The sequence below is a fragment of the Spinacia oleracea genome, chromosome 2, assembly GCF_020520425.1.
Source record: "Spinacia oleracea cultivar Varoflay chromosome 2, BTI_SOV_V1, whole genome shotgun sequence".
In the NCBI taxonomy this organism is placed as follows: domain Eukaryota; kingdom Viridiplantae; phylum Streptophyta; class Magnoliopsida; order Caryophyllales; family Amaranthaceae; genus Spinacia; species Spinacia oleracea.
In genome coordinates, this window is record NC_079488.1 from 8571418 (window position 1) to 8599354 (window position 27937).

Below are 27937 nucleotides of genomic sequence, written 5' to 3' on the forward strand. Positions count from 1 at the left end.
TTAATTAGCGTGTTATTCTTTTGCAGCTTTATATATCCTGGTAACATCGGCATAGAAAATAAAGTAACATCAACATAGAAAATAAAGTAACATCAGTATATACAAAAAAACTCTAACATATAGAAAACTAGATTAGGTCCCGTGCACGCACGGATATTTGGAAATTATTATTTGACCATTTTTTAATTGAATTATTTATCCCTTAAAATCTTAAATTTATTGCGTAATTAGTAATCTCGAATGTACTCATTTTATCATATAATATACAATTTTAACCTACTACGTCATATATTTTATATGTTTAATACGATGATCTGACTAAAATATTTGATATATTTAATATGCTAATTTGACCAAAATATTGAGTAAGAATATTTTCTATTATTGATATGACAGTTTGACTAAAATATTACCAAAATATTCTAATAATGGCATATTCCATAATCATTTTTTTTTCCTATATAAATATTTATACAAAAGGAGAGAAAATAAAAAGGAATAAAATAGATATGTCTTTTTAGGAAAGAGTTTTTGGCGGGAAAATTTTTCACCAGGAAGTGACACGTGTCATTCCTGGTGTCTCTTTTAGTATATAGTCAGTGGCGGATCCAGGATCCCGAGTCAGGGGTGGCACAAAAGCTATATGAATAATTGTTATTCCGTATAAAAAATATATATATAATAAATTTTTGTATAAAATAAAACAAGTGGGTAACTCACAGTTTTTTTTATGGTGTTAAATTCGTATAGTTGATTCTAGACATACAAAGTTCAAATAGATTGAGAACCTTTTTGTAAATAATGTATTACTAAAAATGAAACTTTTTCAAAAATAATGTAAAAAAATGAAGTAACTATTGTGATAGAATATCCCGTAGTAGTTAAAGGAAAGTATTTATTCTTATCGAAGTGGATTTTTTGAAGAAAAAAAATATAGTCCAAAAAATATAGTTGCTACTCCGTAGTATATAAAAAGACAATATAATAATTTTTTGTATAAAACAAAAAAAATTGGGTACACTTAGATTGTTTTATGATGTTAAATTAGTATATTTGATTCTAGATAACACAAAGTTCAGATTGATTGAGAACTTTTTTTTTTTTTGTAAATGTATCACTAAAAACCTATAAAATTATGTACAAAAATGAAGATGATTAATGTGATAGAATACTCCGTAGTAGGTAAAGGAAATTATTTATTGTTATTAAAGTGGACTTTTTGTAGAAGAAAAAAAATATAGCCTAATTAAAGAGGTGAAAGAAAGAAAAAGTGCTTGAATGTAAAAAAAATTACAATTGATGTTTATTGATAGTAGAAAATCATTGGCCAATAGGAAAAAAGAAAAATAGTCGAAAAGAACCCAAAAAATGACAAATAAGTTAAGAAGGAAAAAATATGCAAAGATGCCCAACGTGGGTATCCCGGGACCTAGTATTATTCATCATTCTTTGCTGACCACTTTGACAAATTGCAGTATTGATCTTTATTAGGCAAATTTAATATATATATTGTATTTAAGGTTGTCACATATCAATATTTCAGTTTTTTTTTTTTTTTTTTCCCTCAGGGGTGGCACGTGCCCCCCTGGCCCTTAGCTAGGTCCGCCAATGTATATAGTAATAGATAAAGTAACATCAGTATAGAAAATAAAGTAACATCAACATAGAAAATAAAGTAACATCAGTATATACAAAGAAACTCTAACATGAAATTGAAGAAAACGCAATAAAACAAAAAAAGTAACAGCGAATACAAGGTATAAGTAACATCGACATAGAAATTCAAGTAACACCAATTTATACAAGGAACCTCTAACATGAAATTGAAGAAAATACAATAACTAAAAGTAACATCAGAATAAAAGGTCAAGTAACGCCAGTCTATTCAAGGAACCTCGAACATGAAATTCAAGAAAATGTAGTAAACACAAGAAAATAACAGTGAATACAACGTACAAGTAACATCATCATAGAAAGTCAAATAACACCGGTCTATACAAGGAACTTCTTACATGAAACTGCAATATATAAAACAAAAAAAGTAACCGCGAATACAAGGTACAAGTAACATCAACATAGTAATTCATATAACACTAGTTTATACAAGGAACCTCTAACATGAAATTGAAGAAAATGCAATAACTAAAAGTAACATCAGCATAAACGATCAAGTAACACCAGTCTATACAAGGAAGCTCAAACATGAAATTCAAGAAAATGTAGTAAACACAAGAAAATAACAGCGAATACAACGTACAAGTAACATCATCATAGAAAGTCAAGTAACACTAGTCTATACAAGGAACCTTTTACATAGAACTGCAATAAAATAAGAAAAATAACGACGAACACAATGTATAAGTAACACAAGCATAGAGTATCAAGTAACACTCGTCTATACAAGCAACCTCTAACATGAAATTCAAGAAACTGCAGTAAAACAAAAAAAGTAACGGCAAATACAATGTATAAGTAACACCAGCATAGAAGTCAAGTAACACTCTTCTATAACTTTCTCCATATTAGTTGCGCGCTTCACACCATCAAGTTGATGGTGTGACTGGTCACACATGAGACGCACTGTTTATATATAAAGATTTATTTTTAATCCTAGGGGTATATTAGCTTTGAATCTTTGAGTCTCATCAACAACATAGTGGTGGACAGATTATTGTAACTTAATGCACGAAGGACATAAAATTTGTCTTAATTTAGTTTATGTGATTTTCATTATTGTAATTTTATGCATACTACTTCGTATATAATACAAATATAAGTTGAATCGGATACAAAACTAGAGCCTAGCGAAGAAATGGTTGTAGTTGCGACCTCAATAAAAACAATCGTGGGAAAGAATGGCATAGTGTAAGCCACACGTACGAAGACTTTTGTAAGCTCAGTTCAAATTTGTGCCCCAATTATTGTTGTGTTTGTTTTATGTTACCAAATTGACAGCGGACTTCTCTTGGAAGATGCTACATATACGCCTTGGGATAAAATACTAACATACCCTGAGTTCTCATTGGTTGTTTTTATATAAACAGCTCCACATGGGATTAAAATTTAAATCTAAAATAGTAATTCTACATGGAATTTTTTAAATTGTAGACCAATCACAGCCAAGGGTATCATACCCAAGGGATATATATAACATTTCCGGACTTGTTTTCTTTATTATCAAATTATGCCAACTACTTTTTTTTACGAAATTGGTCATTGTGAAGATATTTATGCGAACTTTGATAAATGGCTAGATGAAAGAAAAAAAATTAGAGTCGCTAACTTAATTGGTCGTATTTTTTTATTCTTCACAAATGGCTATTATATATTCAATACTTTTCTGAATCATCATAGGTATAAAGTTATAAATTTTTTATAAACGGAAACGATACGTGACCTTGTTTTTTATCCCTAGAGAAGCCAAAGTGTTTTTCCGACTTTAGTTTTGTTCATCGGTCGTATTAATACCAGTTTTGTTCATCGGTCGTATTGATACCAAAAAGACTAGTTTGAATTTTTTTGAATCATCATAGATTTGGGGTAGGAACAAGTGGGTGATCATTATAAATCCATATATAAAGTTGTAAATTTTTAAATTGGAAATGATGTGGGACATTGTTTTTTCATCCATAGAGATTTCCGACAAAAAACTAGACCATTATTTTCAAATGGCTATTTGATAATTTTCTGATTCATCATAGTCTTGGGGTTGGAACAGCTACCCGTCTATTGTAGATGGGTGATTATTATAAGTGACAAATCCATGTATAAAGTTGTAAATATTTTAAATTGTAAATAATATGGGACCTTATTTTTCCATCCTTAGAGAAGCCATAGTATTTTTCTATCCTACCCGGCCTCCCGACTGGTTCGCAAGTGTTGCACATTGTGCACATAAGCAACTGAAGAAACGCATATACTCTAACATGTTTTTTTTTTTTTTTGATAAGTAAGATTAGCTTCATTAGCAAAAAAGTTGAACCAATTTACAACCTAGGATAAGCTTTCAGAGAGCTCATCCCCTACCAAAAAACATGACAGCAGTCATGTGAAAGACCCAAGCTATACAAGCATTTTACTCTGCCACCAATCCTGGACTCTACTACTGATTCTGGGAATCCCTAATTGCTGCATTCTATCTATTACACTTTGATGTACAAATCTAACTGTATGAGTCACAGTAGGAAGCTTTTGGTTCCAAAGAACCTCATTTCTAGCTCTCCATATTGTGTAAACTGTTGAATTAATAGCAGCATACATGACATGCTTCTGAAATTTGCATCCTCTACTCTTCCAGTGTATCCATCTCATCAAAGCCATATATCTAACAATGTTCACTGGTATTCCCAGCCATTGCTTAACCTCCAAGAGACACTTCCTACTATATAGACAGTCAAAAAACAGATGCACATGAGTCTCCTCATGACTGTCACAGAAAAGGCAACTTGTAGTATCACACACCCCAAACTTACACAATCTGGTTCTTGTCTGAAGTCTACCTTGTAACATCAACCAGCAAATGACTCTGGTTTTTGGAATAGATGATCTATTCCAGACTGCACTACACCAAGATACATGCTGAGTGTGCTGAAGTAATTGCTGATAGACCTTTTTTACTGAGTAAAAAGGCATAGCACATATAGCACTCTCATCATAATGCAGTTTTAAAGTGTCCTTAACTTCACAAATCTTTCTCCAATACCAACCACTATCAGCCCTTGGCTGATACTCCCACCAATTCCCCCCTTTAATATAGATGGCATTCACCCATCTCACCCACAAGGAATCCTGTTTTTTAGCAATAGCCCAGACATACTTCCCCAGTGCAGCAATATTCCATATCTGAACATTTCTGATCCCTAACCCCCCTTCTTTCTTCTCAGAACACACTCTTCCCCAAGCTACATATCCTGGTTTAGAGCTAAAATAGGTACCTTGCCATAGAAAGGCTCTACAGATTGACTCCACTGTGTGTAACACATGTTTAGGCAACACAAACACCTGAGCCCAGTAAGAGTGAATGCTCATAAGCACAGCATTAATCAGAGTAATCCTTCCAGCAAAAGAGAGATTTCTAGAACTCCAGATTTTGATTCTGGCCAGCATTTTGTCCACAAGGCATTCACAATCAGCATTAGTTATTCTCTTGAAGTAGATTGGGACACCTAAGTATCTGAAAGGAAAAGAACCAATTGTGAAACCAGACAGCTCAACAACTTGAGGTGGAGGATATACAGGAGGAGGTCGATTATTGGAATTCGGCTGTCATGCTGTATGTGGTAGGTGCTAATCCACCAAGTCATGTCATGGAGGGATTCGGTCGAAGAATTTGGAGGAATAAGGGGGTGGATAAGGTGGTGTTGGCTGCGAAAGGGGTTTACCTGGTTCGATTCACCACCATGGATAGGAGGGATGAAGTGTTGGCTTCTACCAGACCATTTTTTGATAGTAAACCTATAGTGCTGAAACCTTGGACTCAGGATATGGATTTCACCAAAGAAGATCTGCATTCTGTTCCCATCTGGGTAAAGCTGCATCAATTGGCATTCAAGTACTGGGGTGAGAAGAGTTTGAGAAAGATTGTTGGGCAACTGGGGGTGATGAAACAAGTGGATAGTGCCACTGCTAAGAGAGATAAACTTCAATTTTCAAGGGTTCAGATTGAAGTCATGGTGGAGCAATCTTTCCCTGATGTAATTAAGTTCATTAATGAAAGGAGGGAACAAATGGAGGTGAGAGTGGAGTATGAATGGAGACCTGTTGTGTGTGCTCATTGTAAAGGTGTTGGCCATGAAGTAGCTAAGTGCAAGAAAATCACTGGTAGGAGGGTTTGGGTTCCAAGGCAGATTGTATCTACAACCATACCTAGTGGGAGCACTGGGCTGGTGAAGGATAACACACCTGATAATGCTGCTAATAATGATAGTGATACTACTGATACATTCACTACTGTGTCTAATCCAAGTAGGAGAGTCTTGGCAAGACCTGTGGGGGTCAATACTGTTAACCAATTCCAAGCTTTAGATGATGATCTGAGTGTGAGGAGTGTTATGGGGGATATCAACCAAGTTCATGCAGCTGGAGGAGGGAACTCTTCTGGATGCAATGGATAGGGTCTTTTGCTGGAATGTGAGGGGGATCAACACCACCAAAAAGCAAATGAGGTGAAAGCTATGTTTAACTCTCATGGTGCTGGTGTTGTTGGCCTCCTGGAAACCAAGGTACCCAGTGCTAAACTTGGGGCCTTGTATGTGAATATGTTTAGTGGATGGTGTTTCACTTCTAATAGTAGTATGTGTAAAGGGGGGAGGGTTATTGTGGCCTGGAATCCCAATTCTTTCAATCTGTCTGTGTTGGGTATGTCTAGCCAAATGATCCATTGTAGGGTGTGTCCAAGGGGGGCAAATACTGAATTTCTGTGTTCTTTCATTTATGATTTTAACCAGAATTCTGGGAGAGAGGTGCTATGGAAGGATTTGTGTGATATTGGTGCAAAGTGTGATAAGCCTTGGGTCATCATGGGGGATTTTAACTGTGTGTTGAATGTGGATGAGAGAGTGGGTTCCCCTGTGAGACATCAGGAGATGGTGGACTTTAGGAATTGTGTGAATGCTTGTGGAGTGGAGGATATCAAAGCTGCAGGGCATTTTTTTACATGGAGTAATAAGCAGGCTGGTGATGCTAGGGTGTTTTCCAAAATTGATAGAGTAATGGCAAATGACTTGTGGATTCAATTGTTTCCAAGTGCAGTAGCTGAGTTCTTATCTGAAGGACTCTTTGACCATTGCCCTATGGTGATTTCTGTTTATCCTACTCAAAATGCCAAGAAGCCATTTAGATATTTTGATATGTGGAAAATGGCTGATGGATATGCAAATCTGGTGGAACAAAATTGGAGAGTAGCTGATGCTGGCACTTTGATGTACAAAGTGGTTCTGAAGCTGAAAAGAATGAAAGGTGTTTTTAGGAAATTGAACAAGGATGGCTTCAATGACATCCATGTGGCAGACCTGAGAGCTCTCACTGAGTTACAGCAGATTCAAAAAGAGTTACATGATCACCCAGGTGATAATGATCTTGCTGATAAGGAAATTGATGCAGCAAATAAGTACAGAATCACACATGCGGCATATCTGTCTTACTTGAGACAAAAAGCAAAGGAGAAGTGGATTAAAGAAGGGGATGAAAACAGTGCCTATTTTCATAAAAGTATTCGAGCTAGAGCAATGCACAATACTGTCTACTCTATCCATGATATGCATGGTAATTGGGTGAATCAAGCTGATGCAGTTAACAATGCTTTCCTTGAGTACTATCAAGTGTTACTGGGGTCTGTTAGCTCTCACAGAAGCAAGATTTTATCTGATGTAGTCAGTGTTGGCCCTGTATTGGATCAGCTTCAAGGGCAAAGCTTAACTCTGGCCTTCACTGGGGATGATGTAAAGAATGCCATGTTTTCTATTGATGGTGATAAAGCTCCTGGACCTGATGGTTTTGGCAGCCACTTTTTCAAAGAAAATTGGCACATTGTTGGTGGAGATATTACTGCTGCTGTGCTTGGCTTTTTCAGAACTGGTAAGTTATTAAAGGAAATCAATGCTACTACCATAACTTTGATTCCCAAAACCAAGTGTCCATCTAGTGTAACTGAATTCAGACCCATCTCTTGTTGCAATGCTATATACAAATGCATCACCAAAATGATTTGTGAGAGAATGAGAGGTGTTCTTCCTGGGTTAATTGCTGAAAACCAGGGAGCCTTTGTCCATGGGAGGTTCATTATGCATAACATCATGATGTGCCAGGAAATAGTTAGACAGTATGGTAGGAAGAATGCTACTCCCAGCTGCCTAATTAAGTTGGATATACAGAAGGCCTATGATACCATAGAATGGAATTTTCTACAAGAAATGCTCACTGGTTTGGGTTTCCCTAAGCAGTTTGTTGATTGGATTATGACTTGTGTTACTACACCCAAGTTCTCTCTTATGCTGAATGGCTCATCCCATGGGTTCTTTGCTTCAAGAAGGGGGCTTAGACAGGGTGACCCACTGTCACCCTTACTATTTGTAGTTTGTATGGAATACCTTTCCAGAATTCTGTTAAAACTGGGACAGGAGAGTGACTTCAAGTTTCATCCTAGGTGCAAATCAACAAAACTCACCCATTTGTGTTTTGCTGATGACCTTATTCTCTGTTGCAAGGGGGAGCTAGCTTCCATTTCTATGCTTCTGCAGTGTTTCAAATTGTTCTCAGACACTTCTGGTTTGAAGGCTAATGTTCAAAAATCAGCTATTTATTGTGCTGGTATACTCTAACATGTTATCAAACCAAGGTTTTTCAACGACTTATATTTTAGATCAAAGGGAGTATGGTGAGAACGCGAACGATAACTAAAGCTCATTCAGTATTACTGTCAGTTTACAGTTTTTTATTTTTTTATTTATATTGATAGTCATATGATTTAAGGTGAATTATGAATTAATATATAGTCATATCTATAACAATTATGTTTATTTTGAAAACTTACAACAAAAAACTGGAAATTATTTTTGTAGTTTTCATATTTTGGTTTCTAGTTTTGTAAAAAACAAAAAAATGGAAAAAAGAAAGAAAGAAGAAGAAGATATAAACCGCCTAAGAATTGAGGAAGTTCATAGCAAATAAACGGACACATATAGTAAATTGCTGAAATGACATCGATATTCCAATTCTCTTTTATAAAAACTTTCATCAAAGTCATTCAAGAAATACTTGATTTTCATTACTTAAACAGATTAGTTTTTGTATGGACACTACAAGAAATTGTACTATTAACGACGGGAAATCCCGTCGCGAAAGGCCAATAATCGTTGATTAACGACGGGATTTCCTGTCGCGAACCCGTCATAAAAGGGGGTCGTCGTTAATAGAAATCCCGTCGTAAATCCGTCGTACACCCGTCGTAAAAGACATTTGCGACGGTTATTCACGTCATTGTTTGGTTGTTAGCCCGTCGCAAAAGGCTTTTGCGACGGGATTTTTGACCCGTCGTAATTAGGTTGTCGTTAAAGATACACATTCTTGTAGTGGGAACAACTTTAATTTTTGGACAATTTCAGCACTGTCAATCTACATTATTTTTTTTAAGCAAAACAAAGAATTTATATAAGAAACTTAAAACAAGTTTTTACAAAAGGGCATGACAAAAAACTTACTTGCCCAACCACATACATGCCTACATTATGCCCATATTCACTGCCAAACTACCAAAAAAAACCCAAAATTAACAACAACTAGCTTAATATATATGAACCTTAAAGCCATCCAAGCCAGTGCGAGCATATTCCTTAATTGATGTGCCAATACAATAGTAATATCAATAGCGGATCCAGAGTGATATAGCAGTGGGCGCATAATATAAAATTTTCCCTATTTAGTGGGTGTAAAAAACGTAGAGTCGTTAAACTTAATTTGATACATTCTTTATAAATGTTTATTCAATAATTTTTTGAATCGTCAGCAACTGAGTTGAAACAGCTACCCATCTCTTGTAGGTGGGTGATAATTATAGGCAACAACTATGTATATAAAGTTGTAAATATTTTGACTTGGTAAAGATATAGGACCTTATTAATTCATCCCTAGAGAAGCCAGAGTATTTTTCCTCACAATGTAAAGCAAATAATTAATGAGAGGCGTCATTTTGTAACTTTCAGATTTAAGGATAACATGTTATCAAACCAAGGTTTAAGAACACATCGGTATCACTGTCAATTTCGAGTTTTTGTTTTGAAAGTCATGATTTTCGGTGAATCATGAACTAAAAATATTTATGCCTATAATAATCATGTTGAATTTGAAAACTTGTAATACAAAACTGAAAACTACTTTGTGTACTTTTTGGTATTTTGTTTTAGTTTTGTGAGAAATCATTGGTTAATTAAGATATTATGTATGATGTATGTATCAGCACAAGCAAGAAATGATGGAGGGATATAAAAGAGATGATGATGGTGCCGTTTGCTTTAATCCACATCAGGAGAGACACGACGTTGAAGACGACTACCATTACCATACGTCGTCATTTGGATACCGTGTACAACCAATGCAACCAAACTTGCAAGCCATGGATAAGATGAATCTAAAATGGACTCACTCAAACGCTGGCTCGTACTGAACCTAGCTAGCTAGGCTGGCTAACCTATGAGCGACTGAACTAGGTCGGTCTAGCTAGTGGTTTGATTTGTGTACGTGTTTATGTGTTTCTGTAATATGTAACGGCTATTTCCTGGACTTTTTTAAGTAGAGCAACTCTAATAGCAAGTTATGTTTTTCATTTGGTTAAACTAATTTTTGCATGGAACTTTAATTATTTGCACAATTTGAGCACTCTACTTGATTCTACGCTGGGTTGTTTGGTTGACAACTAAAATGGAGAAGTTGAAATTCATGAGAATTATGCACATGTTCCCATTATTGAGAGAAAGAAGACTCATCAATTGCAATACAATAGTAATGTCAATAGCGGATTCAGGATGACATAGCAGTGGGTGTAAATATATTTATTTTCTCTATTTTATTGGGTGTAATGGTACATCAAAATTGTACATGAAAAACTATACTCCCTCCATATTTATTTAAGAGATATATTTGGTCGGGCACGGTATTAAGAAAAAGAATTGAATGAAATCTCTATTCTATAAAGGAACAGCTGAGGGCATAAGAGTAAAACCACTTTTCGTGTCCCCCGGTGAATTGACGAAATTACCCCCAGCCTTTCACTCTCGCACAATCACATACGGAGTAGCTCTCTTTCTCTCTCCTAGGTCTTCGGCATCCCTGCTCCCTCCCGTTTTCTCTCTCCTTCCTCTTCATCTTCTTCGATCTTCTTCCTCTAATCCTCTTCCACCGAACCCCATCCTCCATTCTAAACCCTAATATTTCGTGTCTCTTTCACAGGACACGCAGACTCTCTCCTCCACCCATCGCCATCGCCATCGCCGGGTGAGATTTCAACAAATTGTTCAAATTTTCATTTTTTTTCCAATTTATTCTGGAGATTATTTGATGTGTTTTTTCCAATTATTTTTTCAATTCTCAGTTCTTTCGATTTCAATTAATGAGAATTGGCCACTGCACTCCGCCGTTGTCTCCGCCCTGAGCAGTTCCGCTCTTTTCCTGCCTTCAAATCGGTACTCTTTCTCTCTTTATTTGGGGGTTTAAATCTTTATTTTATTTAATTTTGCAGATTTTGTAAAGAACATTTCTTTCAAAATCAAGGTTTCGTTGAAGATTTACCAGTATTTTCTGCAAATTTTAGTTTGATTTTTTTTATCTGAGGAGGTAGTGGACGTTTATTCAATGCCTTTTACTCTTCGCGGCTGGCGCCGGGGAGTTTTGATGTCGCTTCGTCTGATCACTTTGGCTCAATTTTTGTCAGATCTGATTGTTGAATCCAAATTGAAATTCAGCCCTTTTCTTCCTAAAACGTTGTGGGTTTCTATTAATTCTCGACACAAAATCTTGGAAACCAATAAATTTCTCACCTGGGTAAGCTTCAATTTCCCTATTTTCCATTTTTACTACTATTTGTATTTTTGAATGTTTCAAAATGAGTTATATTTGCTGATTGGTTTTCGATTTTCTGTTATCGGGCCTTTTTTTGGTAATATCTTCCAACTACATTGAATTGGGTTTATTTGAAACTTTGATTTTGAATTGTAATGTTGCTGGTTCTTCCGTATTTTAATGTATGCTGATGAACAATGATGCATGCTCAGTTCACTATAAATTTAGACAATCCTAAATTAGTGTAATCATTTTAAGGTCTTATAAGCTCTACTTTCTAAGCTCTACTTTCACAATTTACCATAGTGTAATCATTTTAAGGTCATTTGAAGAAGAGGAGAGTGTGGTGGAGGAGGAAAGTGATTCCGACGATGGTGGGTTAAAGGTGTTTTTTCCGATTTTGGGATATCCTGGAAATTCGTTTTTATTTGGGCAATAATGCCAAGTTCTTGAAAAAGGTAATTCTTATTTCTTTAATCTTCAGATGATTAAATTTCATATTTTCACAGTTATTATGAGATCTGGAGATTTTGTTGATCATGTGCTCTTTCTGATTTTGGTTTGGATTTCTTAACAAGCTCTTCAATAATCAAATGGTATTACATCTGACCTAATTTCAGTTTCGATTTTATTATATTTTTGTGTAATATTTCTGTATTTCGATAGGATTTTGAAACCTGTAATGGAATTGAGGAAGTTGCTGCAATTATTAGAGACAAACAAGAATGTCGAAGAACTCTTTCTTCTGATCTCAACGACCATGTCTCCTTTTATTTATTTTCTGCTTAATTATGGATTAATTCAGCAATTAATTACATTTAATAATTGTTTTTTTTTGTTATTCGATTATCTTTAGCAGGTGCTGGTTGAAGGAAATTCGCATAGTCGTACTACTGTTTTCTGGCTTGAATAAACAGGTACTGATTTTTTTAATACTTTTTGTTGGATTTTATTTGGGTGTTGGATGCGTATGAATTGAGTTATTCAATATACATTTCCGACTTTATGTCATTTTGAGTTGATTAGGTGCTGAATTTTTGTGATCATTTATCTGGATTTTGGATTTTTTGACTTATTAAAAGAGTTAAATTTGTATTTATATCAGTTTTTTAGTTGATCTAATTTTACTTTTCAAAATTTATGTGCTTTAGAGCTGGTTTGCATTGCTGGGTACTGAATTTTTAGATTAATTTTGTGCCGAATTTATCTTTCTTTTATTGTGACCTTTTGTGGGATGTTTGAGTGGGTTTAGTCTGATGATAGGGATTGGTGAATGCAGGACTACGGGTATTATGGGCAAGAAACAAGGGGAAGTAGAAAAGGGGCAGAGGAGATATGATAATGGTAGTGGGGACTTTTATACAGAGCCATCAATGTAGCGGGTGATTCCATCTCGAATTTCAAAGAAAAACAAGGGCCAGATATCACCGAACGAGTTCATCCCCGGGCTTTTGGATCTTCACTCTCATGATGCTGAACTTCTCACTGAGGTGGGTGTTAAATTAATCTCCCTGTCTCTCTCAACGACTTTTTTGATTCAGTATTGTATTATATAATACTTATTCATAAACTACATTATTTGGTTAAAGAGTGAAATTTAAGTAACTGGGACGCTTCCTTAAAGATGAGGATGTTATGTTGTAATCACATTGCATAACATCAGTTTGGTTTATGCTATGTGAACTTCTGGTTCTTAATAGAGAAACTGCTACCAAGACCAGATTGATTAGGCATAATCACACCTTTAACTATATCTCTTAATACCACATACCTTCTTCCAATACCAACGGCTGTTCTTTGGTGGTTGGTATTGAAGGAAATAATGCCCTTGGTCCAAGTATGCATTCTATGTTAAGTCTAATAAATGCGGTTCAGTATTAATTAACAAGTTAATAATTCAGTGAGATCAAGTGAGCTGAATGCCTAGCTAGAGGCCGCTTCAGTTCAAGTGGAATTAATGATATTAATCCACAGCTTACTCTTGACTGAACCCGTAGGGTCACACAAATAGTACGTAAACGGATCAAGTATTTAATGGCATTAAATACTCCATCTATGAATATTCGGAACCGACGGATCTTGGTTTCAGTGGGAGCTAAGATCGTCACAGGCAAGAAATGAATACTCCGGAAACGATGATATTGCCGGAAACGGAAATATGGATCGTATCGGAAATATGAATATTATCCAAGTCGTAGATGTTACCGGAAACGGAAACATGGTACGTATCGGAAAATATTATTGGAAATGGAAATATTACCAGAATCGGAAATATTGCCGGAAACGGAAATATTGTCAGAATCGGAAATATTGCCGGAATCGGAAAATAATTCCGAAAACGGAAATATTAAATATTTGTTCGAAACGGAAATTAATTCCGGAATCGGAAATATTAAATATTGTTCGTATCGGAAATAGATTCCGGAAATGGAAATTTAATCGGAAGCGTATCGTACGAATTAGCATCGGACGAGGCCTGCCGGACGAAGGCCCAGCACGAAGCCAGGCCATCGCCCAGCAAGCACGCACGCCACAGCCCAGCGCGCACAAGGCCACGCATGCGTGGGCCGCGCTGCGTGGGCTGCTGCTCGCATGCGTGGGCAGCCCTTGTGGCTGCCGTGTGTGTGTGAGTTTGAGCTCATGCGAGATTCCTGAATCTGCAAGAGTCAGTGTATGATTAAATGTCTATTCCTATTGGATAAATTGATTAAGTAGAATTCATGTAGAATTCTAATTCCAATTAATTCGCATCCTACTAGGATTACGATTCCTTTTCCATAACTCTATAAATAAAGGCCTAGGGGTCATAATTTATACAGAAGTTTCAAAGTATTCAAAAGTGAGGTTTTTGAGAGAAAATTCAAACACCCATCTTGCCCCAAAAGTGCCGAATTTTCTGAGTACCTTAAGGGCGATTCTAGTTGGTCAATCTTAAGGCGGATCCGGACGTGCTGTGGACTTTCTACGGAGGGACGACACTTGGAGTCCTAAAAGACTTGTTCTTGTTCGGTTCGGGCGCAGCTAGGGAAGGCACGCAACAAAGAGTATGCATCTAATTATGCTATATGATTATGTGTAAATAATATGTTTCCTGGGTTAATGGTTGTTTCCGCATGATCTATGTAAATGTCATATGTATCATAACCTAACAGTGGTATCACGAGCCCCTTATTATTTTCATAATCTAAATTGCATGAACATGGTTAAATATTACAAATTTGCAAGAATTAAAAGGGGTGATTAATTTTCGTAATTGTTAATTAATTGCAAATTGCGTTTATTTAAATATATGTACGCAGTTTTTCGGCAGTTTCTTCATTACTCATCCGAATTGAGTGATTTTTGTGTCAATTCCGTATGTAAAAGGCATTCTAAAATTTTGACAAAAATAGTATTTTTCTGCCGAACCCAGAATTCTCAAATTCGAAGCCTAACTATGACTTTTCGAAGGTTTTAGTTTTTCGGATGCAAAATTTCGTAAATTTAAGATGTTAAATTAAATATTTGCGATTCCTGTTGATAAATCTTGAATTTTTGATTGACCTACTGCATATGTTTAACAAGTTTGAATGCCTAGTCTTGTTAATTATGCAATCTAATTTGTAATTATGATTAATTTGTTGAAAATTAGAATAATTTAGAATTAATTTGATTTTCATAATTAATTGTAATTTAATTAGAAACCTATGATTAAAAACCACCATAAAAATTGTAAATTTACGATAAATTTTAAATTTTTATGACCTAGACTTGAATCCATATCAATCGGAAATCAATTGGATAATAAATTTTCGATTTTTCGCCCTAAAATTATGAAATTAATAATATTTATTAATTTGTCATTAATTTTAAATATAAATTTTAAATTTTTATGCGATTCGTTCAAATAACTTGCACGCACGAAGCAATGGACGCTTCGTGTTACCCTTAAGGGGTGTTGTATAATGCGGGCATGCGACGACGAGCAAGGGAGCTCGTCGCCCGTGCGGCACGAATGCAATGAGCAAGGGCGTAGTGCACGAGCACAAGGCAGCAGCCCTGCCTTGTGTCGTGTGCCACGAGCAATGAACGGATGGGCATGGGCGAGGGGCGAGCCAAGGCAGTCGCGTGTGGGCAGCAAGCGAGCTGCGCCACAGCGCGCGCTGCCTCGCACAACAGCGCGCAGCCTCGTGCGCAGCGAGCGCAAGCTCGCGTGCCACGAGCGCTGCGCACAGCATCACTCGCGCGCACAGCGCGCGACGTCGCCCGCCCAGCGAGCGATGTCGCGCACCAGCGAGCGATGGCTCGCGCGCACCAGCGAGCGATGGCTCGCGCGCACCAGCGAGCGATCTCGCGCGCCAGCGAGCGATGGCTCGCGCGCACCAGCGAGCGATCTCGCGCGCCAGCGAGCGATCTCGCGCGCCAGCGAGCGAACCAGCGCGCCCAGCGAGCGATCTCGCGCGCGCACTGCGAGCGATAGCTCGCGTGCGATGGGGCGCTGTGCGGAGGCTTGCGTATGGGACAGCAGCAGCTATGCAACGAGCGCATGGGCTGCGCGCACATGGCCAGCAATGGCTGTGTGCGTACAGCCCATGGGCGTGCAACGCGTAGGGTGTTTGCGTTTCGATTAGATCGTTTTGAATGTTTAATTTGAAAATTTCAGTTCACGTAATTTTAATTAATTTTAAAATTAATAATTTGAATTAATTTCTTGGATTTTAATTTTGAATATTATAATTATAATAAATGGAATTTATTCTAATTATTTTACTAAAATTAAAATCATGAATTAATTTAAATGCGACTGAAATTAAATTAAATTTTGGATTCAATTATAAATTTATATGAGCTTTAAATTTTAATTAAATTTGTATGTTTCCGGTTAGACTAGAAATACAATTTTATGTTTAAAATTAGTAAAGCATATGAATTTATTGGTTTGAGTGGGAGCACTTTTTAGTCATAAACTCTTGATTAGGTCTACAAATCCTTAAGGTTAAAACAACTCGATTAGAATTAATAAGGACTGAATAATTGGTAGATTATTGGTGCCCTTGATTAATTGCTGCAAATGTTTACGTGATGCATAATGTGTTTAACTAACCAGCTATGTGGGCCATTCATGATAATGAATGGGTGAATGGTATATATTGTATATGTACTGTTTTGCAGGTTATGAAGTGACTAGTATGGCCCAAATAGGATAGAAAATATGGTCTGCGTACCATTAATTTGAATGTAATTGGTCTAAAGTACCAAAGTTGTTTTTCAATTCAAATATGGTCTGCGTACCATCAAATAGTTGTAATTAGTTATAACTTATCCTATTTGAAGAAAATGGTGCCTCCCACGGAGATTTTCAAGACGGACTTTGAAGTCAAAGCTTCAAGATGAAGTCGGGCCATACTAGATCACAAATATCTTATGCATGTTTTAAGTTATTTATTGCTTTGAATATGTCTTAAAATGCATGAGATCAAAAGCTTGATTATGTTGCATGATTAAGGATTTTAGTTCACTTAAAATCTAACCAACATAGTAAGAGCCTTAAGTTCCAAACTTAAAAATTGAGTTAAAAGGTGCCATGCCAAAATATACACTTGCTTGGATATCCTTTACATCAATCTAGTAATAGTTTTCGCTCAGCGAGGTGTTACTTATTGGTCCTAAAGGGGCAAGGTACACAAATAATTGTGAGTACATGTTAGTTTTGGTGAAACTCAACGATATAAGTAAGGAGTCCTTTTATGTCGTGGCAAATTCGATAGGTTTACCTAATAAGTTCTTAGACGTACCTATCAACCAAGAATAGTTTCTAGACTATTAGCAAAAGGCTTTTGCTTACCTAAGATGTTCTAGGATTAAGTCGACAAACTGTGCTTAGTTCTTCAATGATTTTAGGATCTTGGAATCATTTTATTCACACCTGCCGGAACACATAACTTGAATAAAATGCTTAATAAACATTGAATTATGCATGAATGCTAGAATTTAAGTTTATTAAGAGAAACTGTGAATGGTTATTTATTTGTTTATTCTTTTCAATTGTAGTTTTAATATGGCAAACAACAATCAAAACATCATCATGGGTTCTGAGCTTATGGTCAAGCTGAACCTGACAAATTTTCTTGAATGGGAAGCTAAGCTAGTTGAAATAGTCAAACTCAATGGACTTGAGTATGTACTATCACATCCCATGCCAAGCTACTATGCCAGAGACATGACCCCTGAGAGATTTTACGCCTGGGATGCGGATCTCAAAAAGGTTATGAGTCTCATGCTGAACAATATCCCTGATGATTGGGCTAGAAGGTTTGTAGCCTATGAACCTTTTACGCTCATCAAGAATCTGAGGGATATCTGTCGTGGAAGTACGGAGGACAGGGACCTGAACGTCCATGAGTTGATTGAATCAATGTCTGGGCTAAAGGTTAGTTCTCCCAACAGGTGTTATAGGATGGAAGTCCAAGAAACACATGTTCAGCTCCTTCGCACTAAACAGAGGGTAGGCGTCCCACTGAGGTTCCATGTGGATCTTATGTGTTCATATTTTGATCGCCTAAGTCTACTAGGAACACCAATAAGCGAAAGGATGGCAGTCTCTGTCTTGCTCAATTCACTACACAGTGGGTTTGGTCGCTTCAAGCAACAATACCTAAGTGAACCAAGAGAAGAAACAGTTGCAGAATTTATTCACCTTGTCAGAAAGGCTGAAATAGTACTGGACTGTGAAGCCAAAGATTTACTCAAGGCTAGAAAGAGACCATTCAAGAAAGGTGGAAAGTCCAAGGGCAATGCTAAATCAAAGCAGGACAAGTCCACATCAAGCTGTCTTTATTGTGATGGAATAGGCCATTACAAAAGAGAATGTCCAAAGCTAAAGGAAGATCAGAAGAACGGAACAGTCGTTCCATCTTCAGGTATTTTCGTTATAGACTGTATACTTGCTAATTCAACTTCTTGGGTATTAGATACAGGTTGTGGCTCACACTTATGTTCCAATCCACAAGGACTAAGAAGAAGTAGAAAGTTAAGCAAGGGTGAAGTCGACCTACGAGTGGGAAATGGAGCACGGATTGCTGCATTAGCTGTAGGAACATACTATTTGTCGTTGCCCTCCGGGCTAGTTTTGGAACTGGAAGAATGTTTCCATGTTCCAAGTCTTACTAAAAACATCATTTCAGTTTCTTGCTTAGATGCTAAGGGATTTTCCTTTATAATAAAAGACAATAGTTGTTCGTTTTATTTTAAAGAGATGTTTTATGGATCTGCTAGATTAGTCAATGGACTTTATTTATTAGATCACGACAAACAAGTATATAACATAAATACCAAAAAGGCCAAAAAGGATGATTCAGATCTCACCTATCTGTGGCATTGTCGATTAGGCCATATAAACTTGAAACGCTTAGAAAGACTTCAAAGGGAAGGAATTCTAGAACCATTTGACTTAGAGGATTATGGTAAATGCGAATCATGTTTACTTGGCAAAATGACAAAGCAACCTTTCTCTAAAGTTGGAGAAAGAGCAAATGAACTATTGGGTTTAATCCATACAGATGTATGTGGACCAATGAGTACAAATGCTAGAGGTGGTTTCAGCTACTTTATCACTTTCACTGATGACTTCAGTAGGTATGGTTATGTCTACCTAATGAAGCATAAGTCTGAATCCTTTGACAAATTCAAGGAATTTCAGAGTGAAGTAGAGAATCAATTAGGCAAGAAGATCAAGGCACTGCGGTCTGATAGAGGCGGTGAATATCTGAGCCATGAATTTGATGACCATCTGAAAGAATGTGGAATTCTATCAGAATTGACTCCTCCTGGAACACCACAATGGAACGGTGTGTCAGAACGGAGGAACAGAACCTTGCTAGACATGGTCAGGTCAATGATGGGTCAGGCCGAACTTCCATTAGAATTTTGGGGACATGCACTAAATACAGCTGCACTCACTATAAATAGAGCTCCGTCTAAAGCTGTCGAAAAGACTCCATACGAATTATGGTTTGGAAAGCCTCCAAATGTGTCTTTTCTTAAGATTTGGGGATGTGAAGTATACGTCAAACGATTAATTTCAAACAAACTTCATCCAAAATCTGACAAATGTATCCTTGTGGGCTATCCAAAGGAAACAAAGGGGTATTACTTCTACAATACATCTGAGAACAAAGTGTTTGTTGCTCGAGATGGTGTCTTTTTGGAGAAAGATCACATTTCCAAAATGACAAGTGGGAGAAAAGTAGACCTCGAAGAAATTCGAGTCGAACAACAAACTCTAGAGAATGCTCAAGATGACATTCAGGATGAAACTCAGAGACCTTTAGAAGAATCTGGTGAGAATCATGGTCAATCTAGAAATGTTACCCCGCGTAGATCGCAAAGATATAGATCTCAACCGGAAAGGTACTTAGGTATTTTGACGAACGAGAGCTATGACGTTCTATTACTTGAAAGTGATGAACCTGCGACTTACAAGCAAGCTATGACGAGCCCTAGCTCCAAGCAATGGCAAGAAGCCATGCAATCTGAATTAGACTCCATGTCTGAAAACCAAGTATGGGATTTGGTCGATTTGCCAGATGGCTACCAAGCCATTGGAAGCAAATGGGTTTTCAAACTGAAAAAGGACAAGGATGGGAAACTTGAAGTTTTCAAAGCTAGATTGGTTGCGAAAGGTTACAGGCAAGTCCACGGTGTGGATTACGATGAAACCTTTTCACCAGTTGCAATGCTAAAGTCTATTCGAATAATGTTAGCAATCGCTGCATATTACGATTACGAAATATGGCAGATGGATGTCAAAACTGCTTTCTTAAACGGCGTTTTAACAGAAACTGTGTTTATGACACAGCCTGAAGGTTTTGAGGATCCAAAGAATGCTAAAAAGGTATGCAAGCTAAAGAAGTCAATCTACGGATTGAAGCAGGCATCCAGGAGCTGGAATATACGTTTTGATGAAGCAGTCAGTGACTTTGGTTTCATCAAGAACGCGGACGAATCTTGTGTATACAAGAAGGTCAGTGGGAGCAAAATTGCTTTCCTAGTATTATATGTCGACGACATATTGCTTATCGGAAATGACATTCCTATGTTGAACTCTGTCAAGATTTGGCTTGGGAAATGTTTTTCGATGAAGGATCTAGGGGAAGCACAGTACATATTGGGCATCAAGATTTACAGAGATAGATCTAAAAAGATGATTGGACTTAGTCAAAGCACTTATATCAATAAGGTGCTTGATAGGTTCAAGATGGCGGACTCCAAGCGAGGCTACCTACCCATGTCTCATGGAATGACTCTAAGCAAGACTCAGTGCCCAAAAACACTTGATGAGCGTAGACGAATGAATGGGATTCCATATGCATCATTGATTGGTTCAATAATGTATGCTATGATATGTACACGCCCGGATGTTGCGTACGCACTCAGTGCTACGAGCAGATACCAGTCAGACCCAGGAGAGGCGCATTGGACTGCTGCCAAGAATATTCTGAAGTACCTGAAAAGGCACAAAGATGACTTCCTGGTCTATGGTGGAGATGATGAATTAATTGTTAAAGGCTATACGGACGCAAGTTTCCAAACCGACAAAGATGATTTCAGATCACAGTCTGGGTTTGTCTTCTGCCTCAACGGAGGAGCAGTAAGCTGGAAAAGTGCTAAGCAAAGCACCATTGCGGATTCTACAACTGAAGCGGAGTACATTGCTGCACATGAAGCAGCAAAGGAAGCTATATGGCTAAGGAAGTTCATAGGAGAACTTGGTGTAGTCCCCTCCATTAAAGGACCAATAGCCCTGTATTGTGATAATAACGGAGCTATTGCACAGGCAAAAGAGCCTAGACACCACCAGAGAGTCAAGCATGTACTTCGTAGATTTCACCTTCTACGAGAGTTCGTTGAAAGAAAAGAAGTCGAGATAAGCAAAATTGGAACTGATGACAACATATCAGATCCATTAACTAAACCTCTGCCGCAAGCGAAGCACAACTCGCACACTGCAGCTATGGGAATCAAGCATATTGGAGAATGGCTTTGATGTCTCTGTTTAATGTTTTAAAGTTTTAGAGTTTAAATCTTTGTAAAACATTATTGGTTAATCATTCACAATAAATGAAAGGAATTCATTTTTCCATTTAATTTGTGGTTTATTAAATGATGAGTCCCTTCAACTTGACGATATATTCAAGATAGACTGTCAGGACCAGTCCTGTGACTAAGAAATGTCTATCAAGTGAACTTGAATGTCAAAGGTTGAAAATGGTCCCTAGTCGGAGTTTTCTATAAAATTGGACGCATAGAAAACGTTAGACGATTAGAATGCAAGATGACTAGTAGTTCTGTTTCTTGAACTATGTGGACATGGCAATGTCATAATCATTTGCATAGATACTTACTTTGGGAAGACTAGTATCGGACAAGACCTATGAAACTTTACTGTAAGAGATGAAAGTCTGTCATAAGTAAATTTCATTAAATTATTAGACACTAAATCCTCAATACCTGAGTGATTTGAGATTACTTGTTTGAGAACTGGTTGCTTTGACGTTGACCAACCGTCGCACCGTAAAAGGAGGCTATAAAGGCAACGCTCAGGTAATCACCTATCAAACGAAGTCTAATCTCAAGATCGCAAGATTGGGATTGTCCTCCCATAAATCGGGATGAGATGCTTAAAAGTTGTACAAGGCCACTCGGAGAGCTAGAAACTGTGAAATGCATGGCCGTGCTCGGATGAATCATAGGCTATGATTATCTGTTTATTTGGTCAGTTGAACTCTGAAACCGAGGAACACCTCTGGACATAATAAGGATGACAACTCTTACCTTATGTTCAAGAGCAAGCATCGAGCGACAAAGGAATTAGGAAATGCACACTTGTCCCTAAGGACAAGTGGGAGACTGAAGGAAATAATGCCCTTGGTCCAAGTATGCATTCTATGTTAAGTCTAATAAATGCGGTTCAGTATTAATTAACAAGTTAATAATTCAGTGAGATCAAGTGAGCTGAATGCCTAGCTAGAGGCCGCTTCAGTTCAAGTGGAATTAATGATATTAATCCACAGCTTACTCTTGACTGAACCCGTAGGGTCACACAAATAGTACGTAAACGGATCAAGTATTTAATGGCATTAAATACTCCATCTATGAATATTCGGAACCGACGGATCTTGGTTTCAGTGGGAGCTAAGATCGTCACAGGCAAGAAATGAATACTCCGGAAACGATGATATTGCCGGAAACGGAAATATGGATCGTATCGGAAATATGAATATTATCCAAGTCGTAGATGTTACCGGAAACGGAAACATGGTACGTATCGGAAAATATTATTGGAAATGGAAATATTACCAGAATCGGAAATATTGCCGGAAACGGAAATATTGTCAGAATCGGAAATATTGCCGGAATCGGAAAATAATTCCGAAAACGGAAATATTAAATATTTGTTCGAAACGGAAATTAATTCCGGAATCGGAAATATTAAATATTGTTCGTATCGGAAATAGATTCCGGAAATGGAAATTTAATCGGAAGCGTATCGTACGAATTAGCATCGGACGAGGCCTGCCGGACGAAGGCCCAGCACGAAGCCAGGCCATCGCCCAGCAAGCACGCACGCCACAGCCCAGCGCGCACAAGGCCACGCATGCGTGGGCCGCGCTGCGTGGGCTGCTGCTCGCATGCGTGGGCAGCCCTTGTGGCTGCCGTGTGTGTGTGAGTTTGAGCTCATGCGAGATTCCTGAATCTGCAAGAGTCAATGTATGATTAAATGTCTATTCCTATTGGATAAATTGATTAAGTAGAATTCATGTAGAATTCTAATTCCAATTAATTCGCATCCTACTAGGATTACGATTCCTTTTCCATAACTCTATAAATAAAGGCCTAGGGGTCATAATTTATACAGAAGTTTCAAAGTATTCAAAAGTGAGGTTTTTGAGAGAAAATTCAAACACCCATCTTGCCCCAAAAGTGCCGAATTTTCTGAGTACCTTAAGGGCGATTCTAGTTGGTCAATCTTAAGGCGGATCCGGACGTGCTGTGGACTTTCTACGGAGGGACGACACTTGGAGTCCTAAAAGACTTGTTCTTGTTCGGTTCGGGCGCAGCTAGGGAAGGCACGCAACAAAGAGTATGCATCTAATTATGCTATATGATTATGTGTAAATAATATGTTTCCTGGGTTAATGGTTGTTTCCGCATGATCTATGTAAATGTCATATGTATCATAACCTAACAGGTATGTCCACCTGTTCTTTGGTGGTTGGTTTTTCATTAATAGTTCATCAATGCCGAACTCTTTTTTGTTTCCAGTGATTAGTTGTTGATTAATTTCATTGATATAATCATTTTAGTGCTGGCTTTATGGATTTTTTTTTTTGCAATTTGCAAGTAGTTATGTTGGTAGATGAGGAAATTTATTGTATGATCTCATCTCTGATGTTGCATTTTTAAGAATGTTGCAAAAATATGAACAATGTTGTGTTGTATATCTTTGATTATTCTTTGAAGTTCTTTTAAGAAGCTTTCTATGTTGTTTTATCATGTATCCTTTATCATTTATTATAGATGGTTGTTTCAAATAGGTGGACAATGAAAATACAAAGCATCTGAGAGGTTTAATTTCTTTATGTGCATACTGTTAGAGTGTTGGGAAAAAGGTCTTGGAAGTCTGGACACATGAAATAGGTAAAAGGTCCTGGGAAGTCTAGACACATGAAATAGGTAAGCCTTTGACTGGAAATGTTAGATGGGAGAAGATTTTCAGAATTAGGATAAATTATTTTGCAATATTGGATTCAAATGAGGTTATTATTTTGCAAAATTGGATCATAAATTACAAATCTCCGGATTATTCTCCTATAATTGCAATTCCTATTAAAGTTTGAAACTTGCTATATCCTGTTTATTCGTCCTTGAATTACAGTCAATGAAAAAGTTAATTCCATTTTACAATAAATCATATCCATAAATAAATGTCATGTGATTGATTTGAAGTATTATCCAATTCTTCTTACTCCAATTTCATCATGAGTCAATCGTAATCTTCAATTTGGGAAATTTCAGTGCTTCACGATTTGATGGCGGAGGACTTGCTGTATAAATTTCAGTAATTTTATGTTTTTGTTGTTAATTAGTGTATATTTGTTTAGTTTTATCCACCTAAATTTCAGATTTTGTGAGGCTGGAAATAGTGATTGATAGTTTAGTTGCATTTTTTTAAAGATAAAACGATAGACAATGGAGACTTTGTAGTTTAATACATCAAAATAATCCTTTTATTTCCCCCTTTCTTTCTGATTGTTCTTACTTCTCAATCAAATTAAACGGGATCAGATTTATTGTTGAAGGTTCAGAACTCGATCGTCGGCAACTGGAGTAGTCGATCTTTATTAGTCGTAGAGCAGTCGATCGATCTGCAGCAGCATACCAAAACTCAGTAGCAGTGCATTGTATCGCATATGCTGCATACCAAAGGCCAAAGGTAATTTTTTGTGTAATTCCTAATTCACTCATTAGTAATTGTGTAGTTGACTAATTATATCTTTATTACTTTTGGCAGTTCTAATATATATTTTTTTTTGGCTAAATCCTTAATAACAGATTGGCATACAACTGGATTAGGTTTGGATGAAAATTTTCTGTTGGAATTTTTACTGTTATGAGAACGATATGTTGGACAATATTGATGTAGATGTGATTATACATTTTGCATCTCAAAATTCTAGACAAAATCGATTTTTATGATTTATAATAGGAGTTGAATGAAGAGGAAAAGTTATTTGTATGTTTTTACGGAGTAATACTTTGTAGAACTAAGTTTATTTATCAAGTACTTCGTAGTTTTATGTTGCTTAAAACTAATTTTTTTTATTAAGGGGTCATTTCTCACATTTTACCTAAGACCCTCAAATTATCATGATCGGGGCTGGTGATAATTAAATTTATTTAAAAATCAGACTATTTAGTGTTAATCACCCATTATGAAAGTCTAAACATAGAATCAAGCAATTGTGGAAAAAGTCAAAATTTATGCAGTTAGCAAGAAAGGAGATTATGAAGTAAGAACTGAACAAAAGTTAGTTAATGACAGTTGTAATCACACATGAAATCTCTCTCTTTTCCTCCACGGAAGCAATAATACCAGCTAGCTATTCTAAAATGTGCCTATTATTTGTAGTGATTTACGGTAATAAATATAATCTCTATTAATCTCGCACGCATCGCGTGCATATAAGACTAGTAAAATAATAAAGCAAGTGGGGTTGAGTAGATATTTTAATAAGTAAATAAGTGGGGACCATGTAATTTTGGGGGGTGTGGTGGGTTTATGAAATTATTTATTTGATAGTATGGTGAGTCATAGGGTAAGTTATATGTATTATTTAATTAGATGGTGGGGTTGATAAGTTACTAAATATGGCAAGTGTATCTCTTAAATAAATACGGCTGAAAAAGACAAGTGTATCCTTTAAATAAATACGGAGGGAGTAAATTGCTAGATGAAGAAATTAAATAAAACATACGTAGTAGATTTGTTAACCTTAATTTGGTTTATCGATCGTTTTTTTTTTAAAAAAAAAAAAATTAAAATAAAACTAGACCATTATTTACAATTGGCTATTCAATGATTTTCTGAATCATCGTAGGCTTGAGTTGAAACCGCTACCCACCTATTGTAAGTGGTCAATTTTTGGGTCAAACTTTAAAATTTTTGACCATAAATTTCCATCATTCCATACATTATAACATATAATATAATCACGTGGAGTCTTATTAGATTCGTTTTAATATACTTCGTATATATCTGGAATATCAACTTTTTATAATTTTAATCAGTGTAGAATTTGAGTTATATAGGTTTTAAGTCGTGTATGAGAAACCGTGAAAAGTCAAACGGCATAATATTTTAGGAATGGAGAAAAGTTCAATAGTAAATTCAATAGCGGATTTAGAATGATATAGCTGTGGCCAGTGGCGGGGTGTAGAATATTTTATTTTTCTCTATTTTAGTGGGTGTAAATGTGTAATGGTGCGTCAAAATTGTACATGGAAAACTATATATTGTTAGATGAAGAAATTAAAAAACGTAGGGTTGTGAACCTTAATTGGTTAACCGGTCGTACTCTTAAAATTTAAAAAACAAAAAAAACAAAAAAAACTAGACCATTCTTTACAAATGGCTATTCAATAATTTTTTGAATTATCATCAGCATTAGTTGAAACTGCTACCCACCTATTGTAAGTGGGTGATCATTACATGCAAAATTCTTATATAAAGTTGATTTTTTTTTAAAATTAAAAACGATATGGGACCTTATTTTTTCATCTCTAGAGTTGCTCCTGCTAAATCTAGCTAGGTTGGCTAACTAATGAGGGTGAGACCGAGCAAGCGAGCTGGTTCTAGCTAGTGTTTTAATTTGTGAGTGTGTTTGTGTTTGTGTTTCTGTAATATGTAAGGGCTATTTCATGGACTTTAAGTAAAATAAACGGTAAAACTTTGCTTTATTAATATATCGTACCTGGCTTGCATATTAAAAAAAAAAAAATTAAAAAAAAAATTTAAAAAAAAAAAAAAAAAAATGATCAATTCAATCAGTAATCACTACTTGTTATATTTTCCAGTTAGAGACTTAGAGGTAATCATGACTCAAATCTCATGGATGTTGAGATTTGGCCTAGAGAGAGATGATCATTCTCTAATGGAAAAACAAAGCAATGTCACGTTTATCTATTATCTAAATTTAAACTTAATTTGTCTAAGTTGGAATTAATCGAACTAAACATAGTCTTAAACTTTGATCGAGGAATTAAGTGACACGTTTGATAACCATCAATATATTTTATTTTATTTTTAAAAATTAGGTAAGAAAAAGAAACCCTACTGAAATATACTTCGGAAATCGCTAGATGAAGAAATAAAAAAACATAGAGTCGTGCGCCTTAATTTGGTTAATCGGTTGTACGGAGTATATATTAATGGTACGGAAAAATGTATAATATTATTAAAACTCCAAAGCAAGACATGTCATATCGCATGTTTCGCATTTTACTTAACATGCCATGGCACCACATACGCGAATACATGACAGTGTGCTTTTAGCCTTTTAGCTAAATCCAATTATACATTCACTTAAAAAAAAAAAAAAATCTCTAACAAGATTCTAATCAATGATATCTCATTATATTAATGTGAGATAATTACCATCTAAGCTACGTATTTATCAAGTTAATTTTATCATCTTTACCTTTAATGTATTGCATTTCAAAGTTACAAAACAAAGACTAATATGAATCTAAACAATTGATAAAATATATACAAACCAATCAATAAAAATAATATGTATTTATAACAAAACTATTATATCTCCATTTATCTAAACTTTTAATATTTCAA

At 36.2% G+C, this 27937-nt stretch overlaps 1 protein-coding gene and 1 long non-coding RNA gene across 6 annotated transcripts; both read left to right on the forward strand.

Moving 5' to 3' along the window:
• The first annotated feature begins 5267 nt into the window (after positions 1-5267).
• On the forward strand, positions 5268-6113 carry LOC110793734 (uncharacterized). Its single transcript, XM_021998632.1, has one exon. It carries the CDS (start codon positions 5268-5270, stop codon positions 6111-6113), a length of 846 nt encoding a protein of 281 aa, XP_021854324.1.
• Positions 6114-10703: 4590 nt separating this feature from the next.
• Positions 10704-25311, forward strand: LOC110793728 (uncharacterized). Of its 5 annotated transcripts, none has more exons than XR_008926915.1 (8): positions 10704-10986; positions 11084-11174; positions 11423-11532; positions 11857-12146; positions 12217-12467; positions 12830-13040; positions 24891-25024; positions 25144-25311. It is a non-coding gene; the product is annotated as an uncharacterized lncRNA (long non-coding RNA). The 5 variants fall into 5 exon arrangements; XR_008926913.1 differs by having other exon boundaries at positions 10715-10808; positions 10942-10986; positions 11857-12467; XR_008926914.1 differs by having other exon boundaries at positions 11857-12467; positions 24877-25024.
• Positions 25312-27937: the final 2626 nt, after the last annotated feature.

Excerpts from the sequence above, each read along its gene's own strand:
- LOC110793734 (XM_021998632.1), top strand. The coding sequence starts at position 5,268 with ATGCTGTATGTGGTAGGTGCTAATCCACCAAGTCATGTCATGGAGGGA.